General features: G+C 43.1%; 1 protein-coding gene across 1 annotated transcript; it reads right to left on the bottom strand.

The window, feature by feature from the left end:
- Positions 1–4,386: 4,386 nt before the first annotated feature.
- Positions 4,387–25,390, bottom strand: LOC120732344 (potassium/sodium hyperpolarization-activated cyclic nucleotide-gated channel 2). Its single transcript, XM_040029868.1, has 9 exons — positions 20,873–25,390; positions 11,916–12,122; positions 11,398–11,611; positions 11,020–11,181; positions 9,949–10,167; positions 8,735–8,881; positions 8,372–8,612; positions 8,045–8,209; positions 4,387–7,685 (listed from the first exon to the last, which is right to left on the bottom strand). Exons 1-9 carry the CDS (start codon positions 21,565–21,567, stop codon positions 5,236–5,238), a joined length of 4,500 nt encoding a protein of 1,499 aa, XP_039885802.1. The 5' UTR covers positions 21,568–25,390; the 3' UTR covers positions 4,387–5,235.
- Between the last annotated feature and the right edge of the window lie 46 nt (positions 25,391–25,436).

Below are 25,436 nucleotides of genomic sequence, written 5' to 3'. Positions count from 1 at the left end.
GAATCACCTCGCTCTTTCAAAGCTTCAGTCTTGTCCTTGTCTGCTGTAGCTCCCGGAGTGTGTGTCGGTGGGTTTCGTAGTGAAGGTGGAGGAAGTCTATATATATTTTTGTGGTGAACTCTGCGAGCCCACCCCTACCCCCCCCCCCTACTCCAACCTTAAATCTGTGCTTGTGCTGCGGTTGTGCTACCAGAATAACACGTTACGCGCTACATAAATGCACCTTATTCCCCACCTAGGGCTGCACAGTAGTTCAGAAGCGCAGGATCGGGACCTCCCAAAAGGCTTTTTAAAAAGCTGCTGCTTAAAAAAGTTTCTATTCTTATTCTACTTTTTCTATTATTTTTAAAATTATTACAGTACGTGAAGCCCCGTTTCTGAATTTTAGTGTTTTATTTATAAAAAAAAAAAAAAAAGAAGGGGAAAAAAAATGAAAATTTAAAGTGTTCATAAAAAAACTGTCAGGTGAGATTACCGGATGTTTTTACATTTTAATGTTTTGGTGTGGTTACAGTGGGGTATTTTATAACCTGACCATATGTTTTGGGTGTACAAACCTTTACAAACTCTCTATGCCAGCCTGGTAGATTTAATAGAAATTCATTTGAAAATGAGTTTTACTGAGGTGCAAAAATTCCTTGGGTACACCACCAAATCTAGAAACATTCAGAGAAAGCAGTCTGACAAGGCAGGATGAGTCTGAAAGCCAGTAAGATAGACAAGTTGTTTTAATATTGGAGATAACATTAAAGCATAAGAAAGAACGGCCTTTCAGTCCATCTATGTAGGCTGACTGCTGTTACTGTGTTTTATATAATAATGAGGATTCAAATAATCAAAGTTGCCTTCGAAAATAGCCTGTTAGGCTGGTTTGTTTCCAGCAGGAAGACTTCCCTCTGAGTCTATTTCAGAGCCAAGCAGCAATTACAAGTCCTGTTTATCCCCCCGCCTCTATTCACGGCTGGTAATCCAGGCTGGTCTGCCTTTATTAACCTCTGCTACACTCCTGACTCCACACTGTGATCTTCTCTTCACTTCACAGACTCCTGGCTGTCCTGTGCTCACCTGTCACTCTATGAAACATACTGAAACATATTCATACTAGTCATATGCGATTATCTCGCAGGGATGCTCGTTTTCTACCCCGCTGTACTCACCTGATTATTAGAGCGTCGTCGCCATCTAGTGGTCACTTCACCACCGGCAGGACCGAGTGTGCTGAACTGAGAGCCTCCAACCAGAAACCTGCTCTGCTTCACTATGTAATTGTGTAAATGTGCTTAGAAGCACGTTTCCATCCACAGCCTCCAGCCTCACACCTCCCTCTCAGTTAAAATGCCAGCACAGGTGCGAAAAAGCTGAAATATTTACAGTCAGACACTCATCCATTTGCTGAAACATTAATGCTGCTTTGTGAGATTCTGCAGGGGCTATTTAAACACAGTGCAAATAATAATAACACGTGCAAATCCAATACGTTAATGCCTCTTAGCTTGTAGATGTGAAAAATAATTCCCTCTCTGACGCCCTCAGAGGCTGAAGTGCTGTTGAAAACCTCTTGGACTCTAATGAGAGGGGAGGGGAAACACATGTGAGAGACAGAAAGTTAGCAGGTGTATCAGTGGGAATGTAATCCGCCCTCATGAAGGCGGATATTCATTTAGTTCCTCTCAAGAGCGGCAGAGATTTAAGTGTCCCCACATTCACAAGCTTAACCTTGGAAGTGAGCGTGCCTGCCCTCTGCGGAGAGGTACAGGATTAGGGTTGGGGATCCATGAGCAGCAGGCAGCAGCAGAGCTAGAGTGGGAGGCAGAAGAGAGACACTTCACCAGTCATTCATCCCACACAGGTAGAGGTTGTACTGCGCAGAGCTGGACCTGAGTCACCAAACCTTCAGTCCTAAATCCTCCGAGATCATGTATGACTCCAAGGCTGAGTCACAGAGGTCAAGTCCAAGTCGGATCTCAAGTGATACTCTGTGTGCGGATAATCCATCCAAGTAAATCTATTCAAAGTAAAGCAAAATGCTGGTTAGTGGCAGTGATAGGAAGCAGTCGTTGATTTAATTTCTGTGCTTGAGTTAAATTTAAAGGCAAGTTTGGAGTTTGTATTTTCTAATTTCTTTATCTTGAATATAATAATTTAAAACTTACAATTTACTGACTGTTGTGGTTGGTTTTACACAGAAAAATGCAGTTATCAAATCCCAATCTGAAAAAGAAACACTTCTTAATTGTTTATGTTTTATACAGCCACTTTATTAGGTACACCTTCCTAGCAGTGGGTTGGACCGCCTTTTGCCTTCAAAACTGCTTTAATTCTTCATGGCATGGATTCAACAAGGTGCTGGAAACATTCTTCACAGATTTTGGTTCATCTAGACATGATAGCATCACACAGTTGCTGCAGATTTGTCAGCTGCACGTCCATAATGTGAATCTCCTGTTCCACCACATCCCAAAGATGCTCTACTGGATTGAGATCTGATGACTGCCGATGCCATTTGAGTACAGTGAAGTCCTTGTTGTGTTCATGAAGCCAGTTTGAGATTATCTATACTTTGTGACATGGCACACTACCCTGTAAAAAGCAGCCAGCAGAAGATGGGTATGCTGTGATTTGCCTCTAAAATCTGAAAAAAACAAAACAAAACAAAACAAAAAAAAAAACGTGTGAGTTTCTTGCCCCAAAATACTGGTTATTTTTTTCTAACTAAACGGCACATATAATTCTACCTTCATATTAGCTACAAGGATTTGCTTGTCAGATGTGTCCGATAAAACCTAAACAAGCCTATGTTATTGTTTTTCTTTTCTTTGTGGTACCTGTTGCATTTCAAAGAATGACCATGTCTAGATCTACCAAAACAATCCATATTTCTCAGTAGGGCTGAAACACATACCATGATTCATATTTCACATAAAACATTAATAACTTGAGGTTTTTGTTTTGGGTTTTTTTTTTTTTTTTTTGGTACTAAGAATCAAAACCTACTTCTAATGAAAATGACATAATACTTCTTTTTTTTTTTTTTTTTAAATTGGAGGGACATTTTCAATCTACAGTTACAAAGAACAAGTCAACTACAAGTCAATTTGAGTTTTAAATTCCATGATTTATGCAAATTATGCTGCTGCTTTCCTGTAAACTGTCTTTCTGGGAGTGTGGTAAAAGCTTTACAACAGCATTTACACCTTTTTGATGGAAAAAAACACAATGCAAAGTATAATTGAAGTGTTTGATTAAAAAAAAGAAAATATGGAAAATCTGTGAGACAATCTTTTTGCGTGGGAGTGTTTGCTCAGTCACAGCTCTGAGCATGATTAAACAACAAAACAACAATTATTACTGTGGAGAGTTCACTTTTAACAGTGTAAAGCTTTTTTGTGAAACCCAATTCAGTTCAGTTCAATTTAATTTCTAATGTGCCAAATCACAACAACAAATCAAGACTACAATAATACAAAGAAAACAGAGAAAACCATCATATATCCCTATATGAGCAAACGCTTTGGCAACAGTGGGAAGGAAGAACTCCCTTTTAACAGGAACCTCTGGCAGAACCACTATAACTATAGTTTATAACAGTTTTTAGTTATGATTGTAAAAGTCCTGCTTAAATGGTCCAAAGGTCTCACACACACACACACACACACACACACACACACACACACACACACACACACACACACACACACACACACACAATAAGCTCACAACTCAACACTCTCGACAAGATGATACCTAAATCCACTTTATTCTTACATCCAGCTATACACCATCATCATCATCATGTCAGCATCATCATCATCATCACAAGCAGAAAATCATCACCCTCAGTGTCACACTCATGATCATCAGTTTGGCAGCACTATTAGCCGTCTTTTCTTTCCAAAAGCTAAAGCTGTGATAAATAAAAAATAAAACATTTGGTCCTTAAATATATCGTCTAGGCAACATGGTATCAGGGATTAAGACAGAAATGCCTTGTTGCTACCCACAGAAAACATCAAACATCACTGGAAACTGTGCTGAAACAGTGTCATAGGGCGACAGAAGAAGGAAACCGCTAATTGAACATGAGGCTGACGGCAGCAGAGAGCAAAGTGTCGGGCAAACTGAGAGAAAAGGGAGTGAGTCTGTGAGCGTCAAAGAAACAGTTAGCGACCAGAGCTGTGAAATCAGATGAAAGGCAGCTAGACAGACACGAGATGAAAGACAAAGAGACCGAGGAGTGAGGAAGCACACAACAGACCCACAGAGAGGCACGTATTTACAGTACAGGGAGACGGGTGGAGAAAGAAAGAAATCAAGTGAACCACAATGCACAGCAGAGCAGTATTGTGTGTCACACACACGCACGCACACACGCACACACAGAGAAGAAAAAAATACAATTTACAGAAGCTGTCAAAGCGAACATGTAGATTTAAAAGGTTTGTATTGTTCAAAAACTAAACACCACGCACCTGGGACAACAAAACTACAAGTGGACTGCTCCTAATTTTTCAAATTCATATGAATATTGACTTTACAGTGCTTTTTAAACGCTATATCAGTATAATTATTATTATTCTGATGAGAAAATATTACACTTTGGTGAAGAATGGGAGGCAAGAGGGAGTTGGAGCTGGAAACAAGGAAGTATCTGCTCTATTGCCTGCATCTTGTCATCGTGACTTTCCTTCAAACAGGAAAACGATTAATATCTTCCCACATTCATTATTATTGTCAAGGAAATTTCCTGTTTAATTAGTGAGAAAATGCGTCACAAGTATTGCTTTTTTTCATTAGCTTCTAATTTTTTTTTCCAGACTCCCAGACGTTGTTTCCTTCCCGTTTTATTGTGTAGATACACTGCAGCATATTTCCACTTCAGCTCCCCAGCTTGCTCCAACAATCACTAACACAGATATGTATGTATACATTTGGATGTTTTTTTTAGACTCTGCCTTATCAACCCCTCTGCAGACCCCTAAAGTCTTTCTCCTGGATCCTTGATCGATGGCTTGGCTGTGAGTCACGTGAACACCTGATGTTCTAAGACAATCACATCCTAGAGTGAATGCAAACATGTATCTGTCCTCGTGAGATCACGGCTTGTCTGGTGCCACCTCTGACACAACTCTGCATATCCATGGCTCTGCTATTCAGGCACCCACCACAACACAAAGTCCAACATTTTATGAGGTTTTCCTCCTCATCTTTTTTAAAATTTTTACATTTTTTTATGTTTTACATGTTGGCGGGCAGTTTGTGTCGTAGTCCCTCTGAGTCTTTTCTGCCCGGTGACAGCTGAGGGTCTTTTTGTCCACCTTTAGGAGAGGTGGATTTGGCAGGGGAGTCTGCGTGTGCCGACTGGGTGGGTGCAGTGGTGGATGCTTGTGTGGTCTGGACAGGGGTGGAACGTGTATTGAGTTTTGAGGACTGGGTAGGGGCAGCCATGGTGCTTGGTATTTGTTTTGGGGGGTTAGAAGAGGCCGGCTGAACACAAGGAGAGGTGCTGGTGGTGGTGCTGGAGGGGGTAGAAAGAGAGGGGGACTTTGTGGAGCTCTGGTTTGGACATAAAATTGTTGAGCAGGAGGCTGTGGATGTGATTTGTTTGGCAGTGGAGCTTGGAGTTGGGACAGGAGATGTTTGCTTTACAGGATGAACTGAAAAAGTTACTTTAGTTGGAGCGTTAGTGCTTGCAGGTGTTTGGGACAGAGTTGAAGTTTGGGTTGGGGTGAGAGGTGAGACCTGTTTAGGAATCTGGCTTGCAGTGGGGACTCTTGCTGAGCTGGAGACGGAGGCCTGGAGACAAGGTGTTGGACTGTGGCATTTACTCAGGGAGGGGACCGATGTAAGAGGGATGGGAGATGAGGAAGGTGTTGGGGTGAAGGTCTGGGTAGGGGTACCCGGTGTGCTGGCTTGAGTAGGCGTTTGGGAGGGGGTAGATGTTCGGGTGCGGGTTGTTTGAGTGGGAGAAGGGACTGGAGTCAAGACAGGGCTGGCACCCGACAATGGAGAAGCAGATGGTGGTGTGTTGGATGCCTTCGCTCTTGGGCTCTGGGGGTGGGGCGGAGAAGATGAAACCAAAGAGGAAGGGGGAGAAGAGGATGTGAGTGAGGATCTGGTCCCGTAAGGCTGAGGTAGTGGAACAGGGGTAGAAACAGAGGATGGAGGTGGTGTGGAAGATGGAGAGGGAGAGGACGAGCGGGAGGAGGGTGTAGGAATCGGTTTGGGACGAGGAATTGAAGAGAGCGACAGTGGGCTTGTTCCTGCCGATGGAGGGGTGGAGCAGAGAGGAGGAGAGGAGGAGCGGGAAGGGGTCATTGGGATTGGTTTCGGTCGAGGAGTCTGGGAAAGAATAGGTGTAGGAGATGAAGGAGTGGGTGCAGGGGAAGGGGTGGCAGAGGAGAGCGGGGTATGCTTTGGAGGAGAGGAAGATGCTGGCACAGACGATGTAGAAGGCATGTGTGCAGCTGTGGCAGCAGAGGCAGTGTGAGCTGCAGACTGTGTGTATACAGTCTGTGCTATAGTGGGCTGGACAGGAACTGTGCCCTGTGCTTGTGTTTGTGCATTAAATGGCATATTTGTCACCAGCTGTACTGAAGGATTAGAGGTCAGCAGGCCTGCACTGCTTCCCCTGGCTAATTGCCCTGCCAGAAACGGAGCTGCTAGCAAATTACCGCCAGAGGCCTTCCGATGGAGAGGAGGGTGAGGCTGCACTGCAGCCCAAGAGCGATGAGGCAGGGTGGGCTGTGAGGCTGAGAGCAGCCTGGCTTCCTGGGTGAGTCTACCCAGTGCTGGGAGACCCTGTGAAGTGTTTCCTCCATGACGTAACAGAGCCTCTTTTGCCCCTTGCTGAGCTGTAAGCGAAGTGTTGCCATCTGATGGGCCACTGGAGGCAGGCGGATTGGCGGCTGGTGTTTTGTGGCTAGGTGCAGCTGGTCCTCCTCCTCCTCCTGTTGGGGCTCCAAGAGATCCAGAAATCGCTGAGGGATGATCTGCCTGAAGTCGGAGGCTGTAATGGAGATTCCTTCCTTGTTGGACAGAAGTTGGGACAGAGGAGGCTGAAGTGGGTGGAGTTTTAGCAACAGGAGGCGATGTCACCCCACCAGGAGGGCCCATGGTTGAGGGGGAGACAGGAAATCCTCTTGGCGACAAGCCACCTATTCCTCCCATCGCCATCATCCCAATGAGAGAGCTCACAGAGGGGCGAAGGGGCTGCAACACAGGAGCACGAGGAGAAGAAAGAGGGAAAGAGGAGGAGGGAGAGGGGGAGATGAGAGGGGAGGGCAGGTAAAAAGCTCCTCCAAGAGCGTGCTGCTGCTGCTGCAGCTGCTGAAGCTGCTGCTGTTGCTGTTGCTGCTGGTGCATGAGGGCAATGGCTACATTACTTGTTGCAGCCGCAGTCTGCAGGGGAGCATGGACCAGTGGCGCCCAGATGACGGGGCGTGGCCGAGGAGACACCGTGCCACTTCTTCCAGCGGCAGCAGCGGCTGCGATGGCATCCTGCATGGCTGGCATGCTGTCGTGTTTAACAATCTGCTGCACCAGCATGCTGTCACAGGAACCCAGACCTGCTGCTGTCATACCACCACCTCCTAGACCCCCCCCACCTCGGCCTCCACCACGACCCATGCTGCCACCAAGAGAACCGCCCTGGGACGACTTCCGCGTGAGCATGGAGTTCTTCCTGCCTGTAGAGGAGAAAAAGAAAGAGCAAATGTGAAATAAAATCTTCAGCATGTCTTTGTAACCTGAGATACTGAGCTTGACAAAACGGAATGCCTAAAGGAATGATATCTTTTAAAGTAGGTAAAGCTGTCACGTAGCTGGAGTTTTAGCCTCAAGCGTTTTCCTGTTTTTTTACATTACAAAGATTTCTAATCCTGAATTATTTTTACTTTTAATTCTTACAGCTTGTATTCAAAGAGGACTCCTGATCTTTTGGCGGCTTGAACAATCCTAACAAAGGGCCTGTGATATCTGCAAGTATTTGGTATTGTCAGTATTGAAAAAAACAAATCTATGTAGCAATTCAAAAACCACAAGTTACCAATACGGTCCAGTCGGTCAGCTGCAACAGTTTCAAAGGCACGTCGCATCATCGGGTGTTCCTCCAGAACCTCATTGAAGCTGTCCACACTGAGAGAGTACAAACGGCAATATGTGTCTGCTCGGACACTGGCTGTCCTCCGTCCTCGAGTCAATAAGCAGATCTCTGACAATTAGAGGACAGTTTTATCAGTATAACAGGGAAATTGCAGTATATACAGTAGTTCTGCAAAACAAACCACAGAAAAAACTACTGCTATCTTCTGCTTCTGCTCCACCCTCCAAAACCTTCTCCTTCTTGTTTAACGAGACACCAAAACATCCTCACCTCCAAAGTAAGACCCATCACTCAGCTTGGTCTCCTTGTTGCCACGGGTCAGCACGCTGACGCGTCCGTGCTGGATAAAGTACATCTTACGTCCAACTGTGCCCTCACGGATGATGAAGTCTGATGGCTGAAACACTTCAAAGCGGAGCTTGGTAAGTACGGCGGTCACAAAGTTGGGATCAGCGTTGGCGAACAGCGGCATGTTAGCAACCAGGCTGCGGCAGTTAAAGCTGACTATCTCCTAAACAAAGAGGAAGAAGGGATAAAGAGAGGAGGGAGTGCTAGTCAGAGATCCGCTGCAGGCATGAACACAGCATCTACGGCATGTATGTGTGATGGTGTGGGTGTTTGTGAGTTTATCACCTCTTTTAGCGGCTCACTAAGTTCTCCCAGGATGTTCTCTTCATCGAACATTTTTCCCTGGAAGCGGTGCTCGTAGTACTCATGGATCTTTTGCCGAACATCTGCCGGGAGCTTATGGAACGACATGTACTGCTCCACCTGCTTGTACTGCAATAACGAAGGCACAAACACATTCACTTTAAGAGAAGAGTACACGCAGACTGTGGAAATACATTCTTTAGAAATTTTATCTCATAATCAACCTTGAAATGTGACCTCAGTTTGATATGTTTGTGTTGGTGTGTGTGGGTCAGTGTCTCAATAGATACTCAGACACTGAGATGTATATATGTTAGATAGTAAACTATCATCACTTTGCACAGCCATTGTGAGGTATAATTTCAAATCTACGAATGTTGACTCACAGCTCCAGTGGGAAGTTACGATCTCTTCAACACTGTGGGCATAATATTGTTTTTAACTGTACAATGTGAATTACCCTAATTCATTATATGCCTATATTTATTATGCAGAAGAACTTCAGTGATTTCAGACACCAACTTCTTAAATACGTTATCTCACTAGAGCGTACTTCCGGGTGTTAGAAATATGTTGAAATGTTTTTCCCCTTTTTTTGAACTCTAGTTTATCTCTTGACCCCTTTGCTAGGTTCATCCCCAAATTGAAAAACACTACTCCCGTGGTTATCTGACTTTTTCTGGCAGGGTCCTCTTTAGGAGCTAAAAAAGTTCATGCCTCCCACAGTTTGTATTAATCATTAACACTAAAAAGGGCCTATTTTGATTTCTAGTAAAACAAAGGTCACTGTGATAACTTTAGCAAACTCTTTGTTTTTTTTCCAACATAAATCACAAACTTGTTTTTTCCACACATTTTTCTCACAGTGATCTATGCTTCCCCTTGCACTGGCTTCATGCAAAGATTTGTTGGTTTGGGGCTCAAATTTAAGAATTTGGAGTATTTTTTTGTTTCATTTTAAATTGTGAATCTTAGCATCAGCATTCAAGTACTTCAGCATTAATTAAAACCAGCATACCGCTTACAATAGTAATTGAAACCCCAGACAAAAAAATTGAACAAAGTTTAAAGTCTGAACAAGGAGAGTCAACCTAAAGGCTGCAGGCTAGAACGGACCCACCTGGATGGCTTGTAGATCTACATAGTCAGAAGCACCCACAGTCACACGACACTCATAAACAAGCGTCATATTTCACCTTTTCCTGATACTGTCGCCGCGATGAGTCTAGTGACTGGATCAGAGCGGTGGCGTGGCCGATGAACATGGCATAGCAGGTGGCGCCTACAATCATACTAAGCATGGTGAGCCACACATCAGTCATCCCCTCGGGAGCCTGGGCACCGTAGCCGATACACAACATGTGGCTCATGGCTTTGAACAGAGCATAGGAGTACTGCACACCCCATGTGTCGTTCTGTGAGCGGGAGAGGAAGAGAGGAAGGGTGACAGAGGAATAAAACAAGTTTCAAGCGTTAATTACAGAGACGCTGGAGCCTTGAACTGTTCTTATTTTAGTCGGGTTACGGGAGCGTTTTCCCCTCTGAGTGGCTCAGCCAAACCATTTTAGAAAATACAGCTGAGATCATAACATATTGCAGGAGAGCAATTTAAGTGCCGAAAGCCAGTGTGCTGACCAAAATCATAAAATCGAGCAGCTGTGCTACATATAAAACAATAAAAGGGCCGTCATCTTGCATTATTAAATAAATGTTCTAAAGACTGACAATAAAATGAGCCGCCTCTATGTGTGCGTGTGTGTTTTTGTGTATGAGTCCAATTATACTAAGACGTTAATGGTCCATTGGACAAGGGGACCTTCTCTGGGGAAAATCCCAGCATCAGTCTGCTTAGCAACCATCACACAGGCAACTGCAAGACATGAGTCAGCTGAATATCTGAGTCTGTATGCTTTCATGCAAAATCTCCAGCAGGTCCCCAGGCCTTCCACAGATTGAGCTCATTCACACCTACACCTGATCTCTCGGAGGTTTTTAATTACAGTCAATCTTATTCCAACTGGACATGTTGCTGCATGAGCCAGTTAACACAGATAAGGGGCAAAGCATGGCAAATCTGATAAACTGTGAGTCTTTTCAGAAGCAGCGGTTTCTTTCAATCTCAAACAAATATTGCGCACGCTGTTCAAACAATCCAGATAGGGTTTTGTGTGATTCATTCAGCTCAGCCTGAACGTCACATCCTGCATCTGTTGGCCTGACAATAAAGTCGTTCACTGAAACATATTAAAAATAACACAGAGACTCACCACCATCACGTTCTTAGAAACCCAGCAGTCAGGAGGGAAGTCCTGCAGCATGGGGACCAAAAACTGGAGACAGCCATCCCAGTGGCACAGCAGCAGCATCATGCCAATTAGATTTACTATCCTTACCATAGCACTGGCAAGGTCATAGGTCATATGGAAGATCTGAGAAAGAAGAGGATGTAAAAATAAGTGCGGTTAAAGAGAGCAAATGGGGTTTTAGATTTTTTTTTATCCCTAAAAGCCTCTTGATCAGCAACACATCCAAAACGGGGGTGCCTCTGCCCTCCAAGCATGTTGTTTCATACAAAAGGGGCTTCTGATGAGTCATGCCTTAAATATTAAATATTTTCCACAAATATCTGAGTTTGTGCTTCTCACCTCCTCCCACTGGTGGATGTAGCGGATGAGCCTGGACAGGCGCAGGAGCCGAAGCAGGCTCAGGATTTTGGTGAAGCGGACTATCCGCAGCGCCCTGGCCGTCCTGTAGACCTCTGAGTCCAGACTGTCCACCATTAGGAAGATGTAATCCACCGGGATGGATGACACAAAGTCCACGAGGAACCAGCTCTTCAGGTATTTCTGGCGAATCGCCCTGACGTTAGAGTGAGATGGAAGACCAGTGTCATTCCTCATTAGGCAGTCTAGTCTCGTGGAAGAGAGTTCAACATTTGCTTGGCATGAAACCTTCCTCATAAATATTCAACAGGAACACAGTGGGATTTGAACAAAGCTCTGCCACTGGCCTCACATCACCTTTTCACATCTCACACATTAATTTGTTTGAACACAAACCCAGCAGATGGCCAGAAGAGCAAATTTAAATTTATGGCATTGGGCCTGATGCACTGATATTCCAGACAATACACACACACATGCACATAAATGCTCCTTCTAACCTCGGGTCGAGTAATATCTCAGTGTTGTCTTCCTTGACGATGCCGGTCCTGAAGTTAAGGACCAAATCGACCATGAAGAGAGTGTCCGAGACCACGTTAAAGATGATCCATGAAGGAGTGTTCTCGTCTCGAAAGAACGTGATGCCCACTGGCAGGATGATTAGGTTTCCCATCATCAGCAGTAACATCAAAAGATCCCAGTAGAATCTAAAAAGATAACGATGGACAGTTACTCTTTATTTACCTCTGGTCTCTCCATCTTCGTTTCTTGTTTTCTTATATTGTCTTGTTGTTTTAAAAGGTTTGCCAAATAGCACAAATAGAATTTAAAATAAAGGCAAAAACATCTCAAGCTGCTGTTTGGATTGAAGACAGCTTTGCACACTTTGGCAGTATATGCTGACTCACATGCTCATGACCCAAATATTACACTTTAATTCTTGGCAAGATTTTAGTAAAAAGATGATAAAATGGCATAACTCATACAGTGCAAATGCTAAAAAAATACCTTGCAAAAACAGAAAAAAGACTTTCATGTTGTGGTAAAAGAGGTTTAGAAATATGAAAAAGAAATAGAAAAGAGGTTTAGCAGCATCTCGCAAAGCAAAAACAGAAATATTAAATATTAATGTAAGCGAAATCTTTCTTTTTTCTTTACTGGGACCAATATAAGCTTCATCTATATGTATGTTTAGCATAAGTCAGTATTACTGAAATCTATATTAACATGATTTTACAAACAGAGACACCACGGTTTTGTCACCTGTGAGCAGCTCAAATGATGAGCATTAACAGAATACTCAAAACTGAACAGGATTAGTATTCACTGTGACTGAAATCTGCATGTGTCACTTTGTCACTTTTCAAGAGTGAACCTGCTTATAAGCTCTTTGTGAAATGACAGTGTGGTGAAGTATACCAATCACGCATAACATTTTGACCACCGGCAGGTGAAGTGAAGAACACTGATTATCTCTTCATCATGGCACCTGTTAGTGGGTGGGATATATCAGGGAGCAAGTGTATATTTTGTCCTCAAAATTGATGTGTTAGAAGCAGGAAAAATGGGTAAGTGTAAGGATTTGAGTGAGTTTGACGAGAGCCAAACAATGAGACTGTTATGGCCCTGGCCATAATCTGTTTTGGTGGCTGTTTCTTTGTCTGTGTCTTTAAGTCTTTGCAGGCCCTGGATTGGATGAGCTGACGGCTGCCGATTGGTCCGCTGATCATGTGGTCGCATTCAAAATCCATCACCAGCAGTTGTCCTGGGGCAGCCACTGACAGCAGCAGCAGATGTGACCCTGGCTTCCAAAACCCATGATTTTTGTCCCTGTGCCTTTTGTGACTTTCTCAGTTCTGTATATAGTGTGTACATTAGTTTTCATTGTAAATAGCACATTGTAAATAGCACTGGAACAGAAGGGGTGAGCTGCCTTATTGTTTTTCCTTGCACTGTTTTCTCCTGTTTTATCTCAGTTAGGGAGTTAGGTGTAGCGCTTGTCTTTTGTTTGATTTTTGATTTCACATAGGGTTTTAGATAGCACCTCCTCCTGACTTAGCTTGTTTTGTTTGTTATTTTGGCCTTTGTTCACCCCGGAGCTTCATTTTGCAGTGTAGAAAAATAAACCACCATTCACTAAGAAATTGGTTTTCCCTCTGTGTATGGTTTTGGGGACCAGGGCGGGGCAATCTTTTCAAACTTAAGTTGCGTTCCTGTACCCCTAGACTGGGGCGTAACAGAGACAAAAATGGATGGGGTGTTCCTGGTATGCAGCGGTCCAAGGAAGGAGCAGTGGTGAACCAAGTTTTACTGATGCAGGGGCGTAAACGCTGGGCAGCGTGGTTGGATCCAACAGACGAGCTGAAAAGTTGATGCTGACTGATAGAAAGATGTCAGAATTTGTTGGGTATAAGGCTGAATAGCCACAGACCAGGGTCAGGGTGTCCGTGCTGACTCCGGTCCACCACTGAAAGAGCCAACAATGGGCATGACAGCATCAGAACTGGAACACAGAGCAATGGAAGAAGGAGGCCTCTTCTGATGAATGACGTCTTCTTTTACACGGTGCATGTGCTTTAATATATGGCATTAGGAAGTACTATGGGAAGAAGTCCAGCAGAGGCAGTGTTCTGCTAGGATGGGTCTGGGCTTCTCTGGCTGCAAAAAGGGGACCAACACAATATTATCCAGGTGGTCATAATGTTATATGTGATTTGTGTACAGGAAGATGAGAGAGCCTAGAGCATGCTTCTTCTGCTGTGATGAGTCAAAATTCCTACTATTTAAAAAAAGGAAAAAAAAAAAAAAAAAGACTGTATCCTGCACTTGATGTGGTTAATGCTACGTTTCCTACATATTCATTTAAAAATAATGTTGTTTGGCTGAATCAGGGTGCCATGTCTTCCTCTTGTGTTCCTCCACATTGCAAAAGGCAGAGCCAAGCATCCGTCCATTTTTACATTCCCATCCTAAACATATAATCCTGAAAAATTAGATTCAAAGGGACACAACTCTGATTCAATTTTACATTTCCATATGTTCAAAGAGACACATCAAAACAAGATTGGTCAAAGTTGAAGCACCTGAGGGCAAGATGGGTATCACGTTCTTAAAGCCTTCCCACCGACTTGGTGCCATTGGATTTTCTAAAACTTGTTAAATGCATTTCCACCAGATTAAAAAAAAAAGACTGCTGCTAGTGGTTAAAAGCTGCTACTGGCACAGTTATACAACATTGGTGGTCCCAAAGTTGGAGGGGCAGATGCAAGTGCCTACGGGAGATGTTACTGCAAGAAATTTGCCACCATTCTGATAAAACTTCAGTGAAAGCAGGAGAGGCTTCTCTGTGAAAAGCAGGGCCCAACTTGTAATATTCAGTTCTCCAACTTGCAAACTGAAGGGCACTTCTTAAAATGCAACTGGCCAGCTCTCTCCTACCTGATAACCACCCCGACCTTTTAAAATTCACATTTCTACTAAGATTTCTGTAAGATTTTAAAAACTTTCATAAAGCTACAAATGTGTTCAAACAGGTGTTTGTACATGTTTGAGAGCAGAAAGTGTGTATTTTTGTTTTTTAAATAATCTGTGCTTATTCACATCCGTGAGCCAGGACAATAACAAGTGCAGTCCTCCTGGTAATATAAGTCAGGCTGTAGTAGATATGAATGTTTCCCTCAAGACAGCTTCATCCTTTGCTTTGGCAAGATAAAGCACCTGTGCTTCATACTAATAAAAAAAAAGCAGAAGTGATTTGAGAAAAGGAGGAAGACAGTGAAGAACAGAGGGAGGCAAACGATCAGTAACCTTGGGAGGCCTCATCAATCTGAATGTCATGCTGGAGGACTCCGTGATGTAGCCGTCTCGGAAAAAAAAGCAGGCGATCACTCATGTCATTTGGATGCTGAAAGTGATTAAAGTATGACAGAAGAGCCGATCCAATCATCGGGAGATGATTCGTGTCATCTCTCTCTCTCGTTTCTGCTAAGCCCTTTAGCCAACGCGTTATCAATGACTTGCTTATTCTTGCATCCTCACGCTGTCTCCGTCTCGCTCATTTACACACACAGTGTCTCTTTTTTTAGACAAAGTACACTCAAGCTCTGCGGTCGATTGCTGTGGAGCACCAATTTAGTAACAGAACCTCATGGTGTGATGCTACCACTAGACTGATGAATATTAAGCATGCATGAGTCATCGCTCGGCCCCACACACTCTTCTGTCTGACTTTGTCACTTACACTGACAGATGTATTGCTTCATAATCACTGGCAACAAACACGCAGGGATTATTTACAGCAACATGGTCGCTCTTGCAGTTGTCGTAGCAGTGAAGGCGATTTACTCCTGACTTGGAGAACTTGCCTTGTTAACTCTGACTGTGGGAACATGTCTGTAAATTACATCATGCCTGTCAGGACCCCGTAAACAATATGAACCATAATCCTGTACCTAACGAGGCTCCCATGGAAAACCTTAGAGAGGTTACTTTTAAAACAATTAATTTAACATTGACGTGTGGACTTTGCTTTTGCCATTTTAACCATATTAGATACTTAATAATGTCTCTACTGAAGTGACTAACTGATCAGCATAAAATAATCCTCAACCAGTGACTAACGGATTATCCAACCACTGATTATTGATTAACTGCTTGGAAAAACATTCCATGGACACGGTAAAATGATTGTTCCTCCTCTTGCAATGCATTTGTTGACATCTACATCAATATTATATCAATATTTAAATTAAAATATGTAGGCGCTCTGAAAGTGACTCCTCAGTAAATTTAACTTACTACAGTCACTAGCTCATGACTCCTTGTGGTAACACAGAATTTGCAGCAAAGAAGAAAGTCACGGGGAGCGGGGGTGGGGAACAAATCAGACAGCTAATTAACTCTGACAGGTTACTGAAATTAAGTTATAGTGATAAAACACACAAACACCATGGCTGAGTGAATTCATATATAATTCCAATATTTTACCCGCTGAGATTTTCTTCCTATTAAAATATTGCTATGTGTCATAGATGATTGTGTTACCACATGATATACATGAGTATCACAACATAAATATATTGTGACATTACTGTTATTGTAGGCAACATATTGTGATTTTATCATATTGAAGATTATGCTCTGATTTCCACATCTAATTTACAGATTATGGAAAATATTGTTTGTGTCAGCGCTGTATTATAGGTGGAAAATGCTAGTACATATACAGTGTACAATTTATTAGGTACACCTTCCTAGTATTAGATTGGACCCCATTTTGCCTCCAGAACTGCTTAAATTCTTTGAAGCATAGATTTAACAGGGTGCTATAAACATTCCTCAGAGATTTTGCTCCATGTTGGCATGACAGCATCACACATGCTGCAGATTTGTTGGCTGAACATTCATGAATAAATCTCCTGTTCCACCACATCCTAAAGGTGCTTGTATTGGAAATGGAATCTGGTGACTGTGGAGGCCATTTAAGTACAGTGAACTCATCTTCATTTATAAGAAAGCAGTTTGAAGTAATTTGAACTTTGTGGTACTGCGCATTATCCTGCTGGAAGCAGATGAGTACAATGTGATCATAAAGGGTTGGGCATGGTCACGAACAAAACTAAGGAGTGCTTAAATGATGCTCAGCTGGTACAACGGGACTCAAACTGTGCCACAACTATCACACCACCACCATCCTGGACCATACAAGGCAAGATGGATCCATGTTTTCATGTTGTTTATGCCAAATTCTGGCCCTACAATCTGAATGTCTGAGCAGAAATTGAGACTCATCAGACCAGAAAACATTTTTACAACCTTCTGATGTACAGTCTGAGTTTCCTGTTCTTAGCTGACAGGAGTGGCACCCAGTGTGTTCCTGATCTGCTGTAGTCCATCTGCTTCGAGGTTCAACATGCTGTGCATTCAGAGACGTTTGCATATCTTGCTTGTAACAAGTGGTTATTTGAGTTACTGTTGCCTTCCTATCAGCTCAAACCAGGCTGGCCATTCTCCTCTGACCTCTAGTATTTTGAGGTACTTGAATATATTTTAATGTGCATTTGCTCCGTGAGCTATCTAATCTAATCTATTTTATTATTTGTTTATTTCCTTGTTTTTAAATGTCTGTACAGTACCAGCTAACAGCTCACAATCTGAAATGTTAGATGGTGACTTGTTAGCAATTCACCTGAAGAAATATTCCTCTTACATCAAGTCAGTTTCTTTTTTCTTATTCCGTTCATGCAATGAAAGAGTAAAATTCATGTTACAATACAATACAATACAACTTTATTTGTATAGCACATTTAAAAGACCAGCGGTACACCAAAGTGCTTTACAATAAAAACAGGAAAATTAAGACATGATTAAATAAAAGACTATTAACAAAGTACCACATATGTCATCAGGTTGAGGGCACTAATTATATGGCAATAGAAGAGAATATAAGAACAAAGTTACTAAGGACAGATATAGCTAAAAGATAAAGTACATAAATAAAAATTGAACCAAATATAAAAAAGGGACACTAACTAGATGGAAAAACTATGTTGAATAAGTGAGTTTTTAAACAGGATTTAAAAGATAAAATGTTTGGCCTTTTCTTCCAATGGACTTGCTTTTGTTTAAGTACTTACTGAGTACTTACTCCTACTGCTCAATATAGTACATTACCCTTCAGGGAATTATGTATTTCTCATCTTTAACTTAAGAAAATCTATTTATTCTTGCAATCTTGTATCTATCATACAGGTTTCACAGATTAAAATGTGGATCATATGCATTGTTTTAGTTTGCTGAGTAAAATACTAGGTGACACTGTCCATGTACACTGCACATTACTCTGCTTCTATGTACTACAGCCTACTGTTTCCATGGGGATGTGACAGCTGATTCAAACCTGAATGAAGAAGGGAAGACCCAAACAGACAAGAAGATGTGACAGCCAAACTAAAAATCAGAATAAATACCTGACACGACCTGGTTTCTGATTTTCCACCTGGTGAAACACCGGGAGCTGTGTAGGGTGCGGTTCATTCGGGTATAAATGCATATAGTGTGCACTTGTGAACTGCACTCGCACATGCTTATACACACACAGGAATTGCAAATGCAATCAAAGCTGGTCTCTGTAACCTCATCAGTATTCCATTTTGAACACGAACAGGTGGTGGAGGGTAACCGACCTGTATCTACCTGCTCAGCTGTTGTCATACCAAAAAACCAAATCTACTGTAATTGAGGCCAAGTGTCTCCTGTGTTGCCTGTGATTGGTTCCCTGCTTGCGGTTGGCCAGATGTCAGCTCCTTGCAAGTTTCCACCCATCATCCAGCCCGGCACATACAGACAAACAAGGACAACTCTACATGTATCAGCAGCATCACTGATTCAACATGAATTCACTCTGCTTCTATTTCTAACTCTCCTCACCCTTCATCTCTCACTTTGTATGCTTCTCATGCCACAATGTGTATTTTCTTCACCTCTTCTGCCCCTCGTTATGTATTCTTATAGGTGCAGCAGCATCACATCTTTTCTTAATGAGGTGAAAGGTGTAGGAGCTTATCGGCAGACTCAGTAATGACAGACCAAATGTACGAGCACAAGCGCTGCCACACATTCTAGTGGCTGCAAGGGCCAAAACACATAAAGCAGCTCTGAAGGTAATCTGTCTTCTTGCCTCTCGCGCCTCGGCCTTGCAAAGTTCCTCTTCAGGTACTTAACAGAAAAGTTAGATGACTGAATAATGCATAATGCATACTCAACTTACATAATTTAGAATGCCATACATAATTGACTAAAATTCAATTGCAGTTCTGCAACGGGCTAATTAGGACTATTTAACTCATCAGATGTCTTGGTTGAACATCAATTAATGCAGGACAGGCTGAGATTCAATGAAACACAAACCCATTCACAACACTCTTTGTCGATCCTGCCCCGCCTTCCTCGCTGACTACCTACATCACATTACCTGCGAGCAGCCCCATAAGAAGCACTTGTGAGCGATCATTACATTGACAGACAATACAAAATGACACAGTCAGTGTGTGCCTGTGTGTGGTTGATGAGACAAAAGTGGGCCAGGAGCCTTGGGGATCAAGTCATCCATTGTTGCTGCAGTCTGTCTGGAGATTATGAATGCTGCCTCTCCCTTTGCTGTCCATCTGCACATCTTAGGCACATGCAATTATGGAGAGCGATTTTCTGTGAATACCTGGCCTATTAACTCATAAATAATAACGCATATTTAACATGTGCAATGGTGCATGCAATCTAGCCAGGAGTGTTAAGGATAGCCTGCCAGGCACTCATGAAGTTTATCTTCCATACTGGCCTCCATTCAAAAAGTTGCAATAAAAAAACAGCCTAATGAAAATCCACTGTGTACATTATATATATATATATATATATATATATATATATATATATAGAGAGAGAGAGAGAGAGAGAGAGAGAGAGAGAGATGTATAAATCACAACACTCCCCTCAAGATGCTTTATATTGTAAAGTAAAGACCCTACAATAATACAGAGAAATCCCCAACAATCGGACGACCCCCTATGAGCAAGCACTTGGAGACAATGGGAAGGAAATCTCCCTTTTAACAGGAAGAAACCTCCAGCAGTTTCAGGGAGGGGCACTTATCTTTCACAACCCGTTAGGAATGAGTACCCAAACCCGGCTTACCCATTCCTGTACTAACTATTCAGCTCAGGTGGCAGAAAAATCCTAATCCGCCACCAACAGGGAGCGCTGTGCTTGGTTAAGCCACCTTTACATGAAAACATACTGAACTTTTTACCTAAGTTACTTGGAAAGGGACGTGCACCTTTTGTCTATATCTGTAAAAGATTATTTCCAGGAAACAACAGGCTACTATAATAAAATGTTCCTCTTAGAAATGGAGACCAGCCATTGTAGTGTTCTGTCTATCTTGGAGACCTTAGCCCCTGATCACTGCTCTTTCCATGAGCACCTGTAGCTGTGTCTTTGTTGTACAACCCCTTTAAGCTTCATCTTCTCCTCTAACCCTGACGTAACTTACTATGCACTACTGCCGTGCCCTGGGAATATATATTTAGCCTCCTGCATTTCTTTCTCCTTTCCCAGTTGTCCTCCTCCCCATTTCCCCTGTTAACAAGTGAAGAGGTTGCTTAATGCATGATCTGTTTTCCTTTTCCTCTCTCTTTCTCTCTCTAGTTAATTGTCCATCATTATACTTCAAGTGTGCTCTGTAAAAGTGAGCATGAATTCAACTTGCTTTGATCCACATTTCTCAGAAAAAAACATAATCTGTATTGAAAATGCTACAAGTGGCATTTAATTCACAAACCAACATCAGAGTGACCAGCTGCTGTGGAGTGTGTGTGTGTGTGTGTGTGTGTGTGTGTGTGTGTGTGTGTGTGTGTGTGTGTGTGTGTGTGTGTGTGTGTGTGTGTGTGTGCGGGCTCCATACCTGAAGTCACTGTAGGGGTGGATGATCCACGCTCCTGCTGATTTCAGTCTTTCTTGCTCCTGTTCCACAGCTTTGTGCGATCCAAACATGCGCAGACTGAACTTGTTGACCCCAGGCTGAAGCATGGCTCCAAACTGTCTCTGGATGAAGGTGCTCTGGTTGGAGTTGCTGTAGTCTTCCCCGTCCAATCCCATGCCAAACCCACCCAGGCTAGACTGACCCATCATCTCAGGGGTTCCTGCTGCATTGGTGTTGCATGCTGTGGTTGTGGTGGTCTCTGCACCGGTGGCCACCACCATGACTCCGGTCCCAGTGGAGGACGTAGAGGCCAGGGCTGCACGGGAGGCGAAGCCTACTGATCGCGGAGGAGGATGGGCTGTGCCAGAAGAGGAGGACGGAGGAGGCGGCAAGGGAATCGGGGTAGTTGGAGTGCCTGCTGTACGGAAGGGCAGGCCGTCCCTGGTGGAGGCGCTCATGATGGAGAGGCGACGCCCGCGTCCACCTGAGGATGTGCTATCTGCCCCAAAGGAGCCCTTTTCTCCCTCCAGCGAGGCCTGGGACAGCCTGTAGCCGGGAGAGGGCAAACTGCCCTTACTGCGCCTCTTCGAGTCCCCTCCGTTACGCCTGGGCAGGCTGTCACCCCCGGACCCCCCGGCGCTACTAGGGGTACCCACACCTCCAGCCACCCCATCCATCCCAACTCAGGGAAGGGGAGGAGTGTGAGGGGAGGATCAATATAACCTGTGACCCCCACCCCTCAGAATAACTATTCAGTACTGTCGACCTGTCTAGGTTACATAGATGAGAAAGTCAATGACGCTCTGAATGTTAAATTGAAGAAGCGACAGAAAAGTGCAGCGTGTCTCCAGTCATTCTCCCGGAGTCTTCCGCCCTCTTTCCGCGGATGTGGCCATTCTTACCTCAGTGCCCTTGGAAAAAGCCCCATCCAGACAAAAATATTCCCCCCCCCCTATCACTGTGACGCCAGCAGCTTCACTTTTCCTCTTTTCTTAAAGAGTCTTGTTTGTCCTTACAGATGTTTCTCTGCCAGTCCTCCTTCCTCGTCCTTGAAACGCTGCTCTCCGCCCGAGGCCCTCCCTCTCCGCTCCACAGTCGCCCTTAACGCTCCGACACCGGTCATATTGGCACCGGATTCCCGGTCTATTGTAGATAAGAGCGCTCGACGCTCATTGGCCGTCCGTGTCCTGTCCGTGTAGCCTATATGTCCAGGCTGCCTTCCCAGTCTTTGCCCCTTTCATCATATATCATTATGTAAGAGATGTTTTGGGCGCTAAGGTGTCAGACTGGGGAACATTCATCCGAGGATGAAAGACAAGGACACTCGATACTCTGTTAGGAGGGATGGGTTGTTAACGGACAGAAAGGACGCACGAAAAAAGGCACAAACGAGCGCTCATTCCGAGACGCACTGATTCATAAGGACACGCACTCGACCAGCAACCAGGCACATGCACACAGGAAAAACGGGAACAAATACGGCTGGGAAAGAAGTCAGAATACCCCAGGTCTAGCCCATGTTTTCACTGAGTCCGCCACACGTTGTCATTTTCAGTATCCGTGCCGGAAAAAACACCTTCACCATGACGGAAAACCCATCTACCCGCGACTGAAGCGCAGTCAGAAACACAGACAGATTTCCTCCTTTACAAAAAAAGCTATTTTATAAAAAAAAAAAAAAAAACAAAACCTGATACCGCAATTAACTTGATGAGGTTCTCACAGCCTGACGCACCACATTCCATGTTTCCTCACATGTAGGCGCTGCCATGCACTTCACTTCACTTTTCAATGACACTGTGTCCAGTCTACAGGGATACGGCGGCGTCCCTTCCCCTCTTATGGCACCAACGGCAGATTACAGACTCTACATTTAAATGAAGAAAGCCGCTCCGAGGTAAAACCGTGCGCTCCCATGAATTTCAAACCTTCCTTAAATAAAATTAAAAAAAAAAGCAACTTGTTGAGCCTTGGTCCTCAGGAGATTGTGCAGAGCAGATGGAGTCCAGTTTACGGCTCAATTTACTTCCTTTTCTGACTCAACACTCAGAGGTCGGTCTGACACGTCCGCAGAAGCGCGCCGCCAGCGCGTGCAAATGAAATATTAAATAAATAAATGTCCATATAATAGTCGGAATCTAATCAGCGTGTTGCCATGGCATCCGCATCCCCATCATCCTTCCCCCAAGGCCGCATGCCCAGCCGGCGCAAGACGCACGCATCCCTCGCAGGTACAGGATGCGCGTCATCCCTTCTCACCAATGCGGCGAGGGAGCGCGTGATGGAAAGAGGGATGATGAAACTTTATTTAAATAGCAAAAAGGGGCAAGCCTTTTTTGTACCAACAATGGGGAGGACTTATAAAGGAAATAAAAGAAAAATGAATGAAGTCCTTAAAGAACGCTGTGATCCAAACAACGTGAAGCAGATACACCTTTTAGAAATGAAATAATAAATATTAATTCAATCTGCAGTTAAACTCCAGAGCTTGAGTTCGTCTAGAGAGATATGAAGGCTGATACATCATGAAATAGATCACAGGGTAGTTTACTGTAATATACTTTTCCCCCTTTAAGTATTTTAAATGTATTTAAGTACTCGACTACATTTTTCACAGCAAGATTTACTTTTATTTGTCAGTTGTTTATTGGTTATCCTTCTTAAATAAGAGACTTTATAGTCGATCTGTCAGTATTCTAAGGTCAAGAAATATTGTGAATGCAGGGGTTTTAAATGTAACAGAGTAGTTTATTTTTTATGTGTTGTTACGAATTGTGAACACATCTACATCCAAATTACATTCAGCAGGGAAAATTATGTTCAGCTTAAGAACAGCTGTGAAGTACTTTATGTAAACATCTAAAACTACAACATTTTTGAGGGAAAAATTACATTTGACAGCTATTTACTACTTAGTATAAAAAGGGCGCCTATTATGTTCATTTACAATTGCTGTGATGGCTGTTTTTATTCTTGGATTAACGAGTGGGAGGCTAAAAACTGTGTACAGCAGATGAATAGTAGCTGAAAGCCATGTCCTTAAGAAACAGGGGGAAAAAAATCCAGCAACGTCCCAATCTGCTAGGCCTTCAGTCAATCCATCTGCTGTTCACTGAAGTCTCATCAGAAAAGCTCTCAGTGCAAGGGTGGGTGTCAAGAAGCCATTCTTATTGAAGGGAAACAGGGAGAAAGGCTGTGGTGTGTCAAATTACACAAGAAGTGGACCGAAAATTAATGACAACAGGTATTGAATTGATGAATGGAATTGATGAATCACAATTTCAATATTTGGTTCTGATCATCACCACCATTATCAAAACTGATGGAATCATAGATGGAGAAAAGTACCATCACATATTGATCCACCATTCAATAACATCTGGAAAGAGTCTGATTGGAAGCGGCTTCAATATTTGGCATGACAATGATCCCGAACACACTGCCAATGTAGTAAAAGCACACATGACATCAGTCGTGGATCGGCCTCCCCAGACCCCGACCTCACCATTAATTAAACCAGCATGGAATCAGCTTGACAGAGAACAGAACAAAAGGCAGCCAACATCCAAAAAAGAGCTTTGAATGATCTTCAAGAAGCCTGGAGAAATATTCCTGAAGACTACTAAAATTGCAAGAAAGCTGCCTGAGAGAGTTCAGGCTTTGTTAAAGAATGAATTCGTTCAAACCAAATATTGAATATTTCAAGCTTGTTAGTATTATACAGATTCTACTTTCCTTTATGTATTATAAATCCATTGTTTGCACATTTTAATAAATAAATTATGTTAATAAATCTCTACACCTATTTCCCATTTCCGTAGCAAAATATAAAGAAGTGACGTGTGGCTTTTGCACAATACTTTAAGAGGTCAAATTGGTGGTTTAAAAGATTAAATATAAATTTATCTGATATCTATACTTTTATTTCAGTTTTCTTTTGTTGTGGTATTACTACTTTTACTTCAGCAGTTGACTTGAATAGATCTACATGTAGAATAAGTGAAAAACCTTACATCTTATTCCCGCAGGCTTATGGAAAACAGACTTTTGCAAATATAGACATAAAACTCTGTAAGTGCTCCAATTGTCCCAGAAAGATAAAACGCTATTAGACCAACCACAGAAATATTTACAGTGAGTCAGCCTCTGTAAAAGTGGCTATTAGTGGTAGAAAGAGAGAGAGAGAGAAATAAACTGCTGCGGGAGGATTCAATGCACATTATAGCTCAAAAGGAAAAAAGGAGAAAGCAAGGATGTCACAAAATAAAGGATTATGAGACATGAGGAAGACCCACACAGGAACAGATATAATTACTTTCTGGGTGAGCAATATGCAGATGTGGCCATCTGGGTCATCTCAGTTGACAAAGGGGGTGTCAGCTCTGCATCATCGGCTGCTGCTCATAATAGCCAAAAAATTGCCGCTGCACAGAGATAAGCTTGAGACTCTGGGTAGGAATGAAAGCCTTATCTCCAAATTCTATAAAGAGCACCAATGTACTTCAACAATGGCAGCCACAGAGACAATACTTTCACTTTCAATATG

This window comes from Simochromis diagramma, unplaced genomic scaffold, assembly GCF_900408965.1.
Source record: "Simochromis diagramma unplaced genomic scaffold, fSimDia1.1 OVJJ01000361.1, whole genome shotgun sequence".
Lineage (NCBI taxonomy): Eukaryota > Metazoa > Chordata > Actinopteri > Cichliformes > Cichlidae > Simochromis > Simochromis diagramma.
Note: the sequence above shows the minus strand (reverse complement) of the source record. Positions and strands in the feature narration are given on the sequence as shown.